This window comes from Wasmannia auropunctata, unplaced genomic scaffold (genome assembly GCF_000956235.1).
Source record: "Wasmannia auropunctata unplaced genomic scaffold, wasmannia.A_1.0 LD335697.1, whole genome shotgun sequence".
Taxonomy (NCBI): Eukaryota; Metazoa; Arthropoda; class Insecta; order Hymenoptera; family Formicidae; genus Wasmannia; species Wasmannia auropunctata.
The window spans coordinates 15,219-17,531 of NW_012027193.1; the positions used below are offsets into that span (position 1 = coordinate 15,219).

Below are 2,313 nucleotides of genomic sequence, written 5' to 3' on the forward strand. Positions count from 1 at the left end.
AGATTCAATAATAAATAATTATTTATCTTATTTACAGACCACTGTATACAACGGCAGGACATATAGATATGTTAGTAGACAGGCACGAAGATATACTATAGATGTAAAGAGAAGAGTTAATCAAATTTATATGAAGAGATAAGTATGTATATGTGATATCGATTTTTTAATTATATATCTCTCTTGTATATATTTTTAATAATATTATATCTAATTTTAATACAGCTCAAGAATCAAGTGTACTCCGTGAATCATTCAACCAGAATACACAGGTTTTGAGATTAAACGTTAATCGACAAAATGCAGAACGTTTAACGCTCCCGGTCGAAGATGAGACGTAAGTATAAATTAAAATATAATTTTAAAATATAAGTTAACGTTAAAAAAAATGTTAAAAATAAATTATTTTCCAGGATTCTAAGTAATTCAGAATCAACAGCTGTTTTCCAAAACCCTGTTGACAGCTATTTGACGAGAGACATTGAAGAATCGTAATTCTTAATAAGATTGGCAAATATTCATACTCCGTGACACGTCATACAACTTTGCAGAGAAAAGCTCTTTTATATTATGATACTGTTTTTTCTGTAAACGAAATGGACGAATGTGGATGGAGCGACAACATAGAAAATATTCTTGTTTCATTTTGATCAAGGCTCACGGCGACGATTCGAAATTTCAAGACATTTCCATCTTCCGAATAGGCGTCGCACGAAATCTAGCACTATTTTTAAACTTAGAGAGCTGTCAGGCCGAACATTGACTTTATTGTTCACAATATCAATTTTTTCTTATTTTAATGAATTGTAATTAAATTTCTAAATATATTCTAATTGTGTGAGCCTTTTTCCAATTCATCAAATAAATTATTTTATTTACACACTATGTCCCACAGAAAAAAAGAAACTATAAAAATTCATAAATATAAAAAAAGACAATCAGAAAACTATTATTATTATTATGTAATTTATATACAAAATTTTATTTAATTTCGTGTACGTACATAGCCTGCAAACGTCTAATAGACGTCTATCCGATCTCGCGTTTCTGCCTGGGCATATCGAGGGTTTTCGTACGTGATGTATCGTCATTGCATACAACGTCGGGCACGCTTTCGAACATTTCGGGCGGCAAGGACGTAACATTGGTAATTTTGATATTCATAACGGGATCCCTGGAATTCATAATTACATCAGCGACCGTATCGGTGGTGTCCATCTTCTCCGCCACCTCTGTTTCCACCGAATTGCCATTGTCACTTGAGAATTCACCTAACGTGAATTCTTTTGACGTAGCTACGACTTGTTCCGAAATGGCGGATACGCTTTTGTTCACTCGCACGATATGTCACTGCGTTCCGTGTCGACGTGTGCTTATCGCGCTAATTGAAACAACATCAGAATTACAAGGTAACTTCGCGTGAGATGGTGTCACGCAAGTGCTGTTCAAGAGAAATCAGAACACCAGTTATGAAGTTATCTAGGTGCATTTATTTTTCGTTAATATATATTTTATACAAACATAATACACATAAATATATTTTATACAAACGATTGATAACAGCGGAATGTAAAGGAAGCGTTAACGCTTCTTTTACCCTTCGCTGTTCAAATTTTCGCCTCCTAGAAGTTTCGTTTACGCTTCGATGACTCTTCCCTTACGTTCGATTTATACGTTCCAATTTTTATTTTCGGAACAAGATACGATGGAGCCAGTCGTAAATTTTATTACGAGAGCAGATCGATTTATGATATAGAATTTATTGTAGCATGTCAAAGAAATGAATGTAAATGGACTCATACTTTTAAACACACTATATTATTTCGTGTTATAAAAAAGCATTTAAATTATCACTACACAAAGAGTGATTTTGAATTAAATCAACTATTAATAATAGCAATTCAAGAGTCCGAAAGAGACAAAGCTCCAAACGAGTAAGTATTCACTAATTAAAATTTTTGTACACATTTGTCATGTTACGTACAATTTTTATTTTCAGAACAAGATACGATGGAGCCAGTCGTAAATTTTATTACGAGAGCAGATCGATTTTATGATATAGAATTTATTGTAGCATGTCAAAGAAATGAATGTAAATGGACTCATACTTTTAAACACACTATATTATTTCGTGTTATAAAAAAGCATTTAAATTATCACTACACAAAGAGTGATTTTGAATTAAATCAACTATTAATAATAGCAATTCAAGAGTCCGAAAGAGACAAAGCTCCAAACGAGTAAGTATTCACTAATTAAATTTTTGTACACATTTGTCATGTTACGTACAATTTTTATTTTCAGAACAAGATA

General features: G+C 32.1%; 1 protein-coding gene and 1 long non-coding RNA gene across 2 annotated transcripts; both read left to right on the forward strand.

Annotated features, from left to right (window-relative positions):
- Window positions 1-11: 11 nt before the first annotated feature.
- Window positions 12-862, forward strand: LOC105456381. The gene is made up of 3 exons (XR_975242.1): window positions 12-142; window positions 226-337; window positions 414-862. It is a non-coding gene; the product is annotated as an uncharacterized LOC105456381 (long non-coding RNA).
- Window positions 863-1,411: 549 nt separating this feature from the next.
- On the forward strand, window positions 1,412-2,254 carry LOC105456380. The gene is made up of 3 exons (XM_011700353.1): window positions 1,412-1,483; window positions 1,701-1,934; window positions 2,000-2,254. Exons 1-3 carry the CDS (start codon window positions 1,425-1,427, stop codon window positions 2,055-2,057), a joined length of 351 nt encoding a protein of 116 aa, XP_011698655.1. The 5' UTR covers window positions 1,412-1,424; the 3' UTR covers window positions 2,058-2,254.
- Window positions 2,255-2,313: the final 59 nt, after the last annotated feature.

Bases quoted from the DNA above. Each gene is read 5' to 3' on its own strand.
- LOC105456380 (XM_011700353.1), top strand. From the start codon at position 1,425: ATGGTGTCACGCAAGTGCTGTTCAAGAGAAATCAGAACACCAGTTATG. The intron at 1,484-1,700 runs GTGCATTTATTT...TTTCGGAACAAG, and splicing joins CCAGTTATGAAGTTATCTAG to ATACGATGGAGCCAGTCGTA. The intron at 1,935-1,999 runs GTAAGTATTCAC...TTTTATTTTCAG, and splicing joins AGAGACAAAGCTCCAAACGA to AACAAGATACGATGGAGCCA.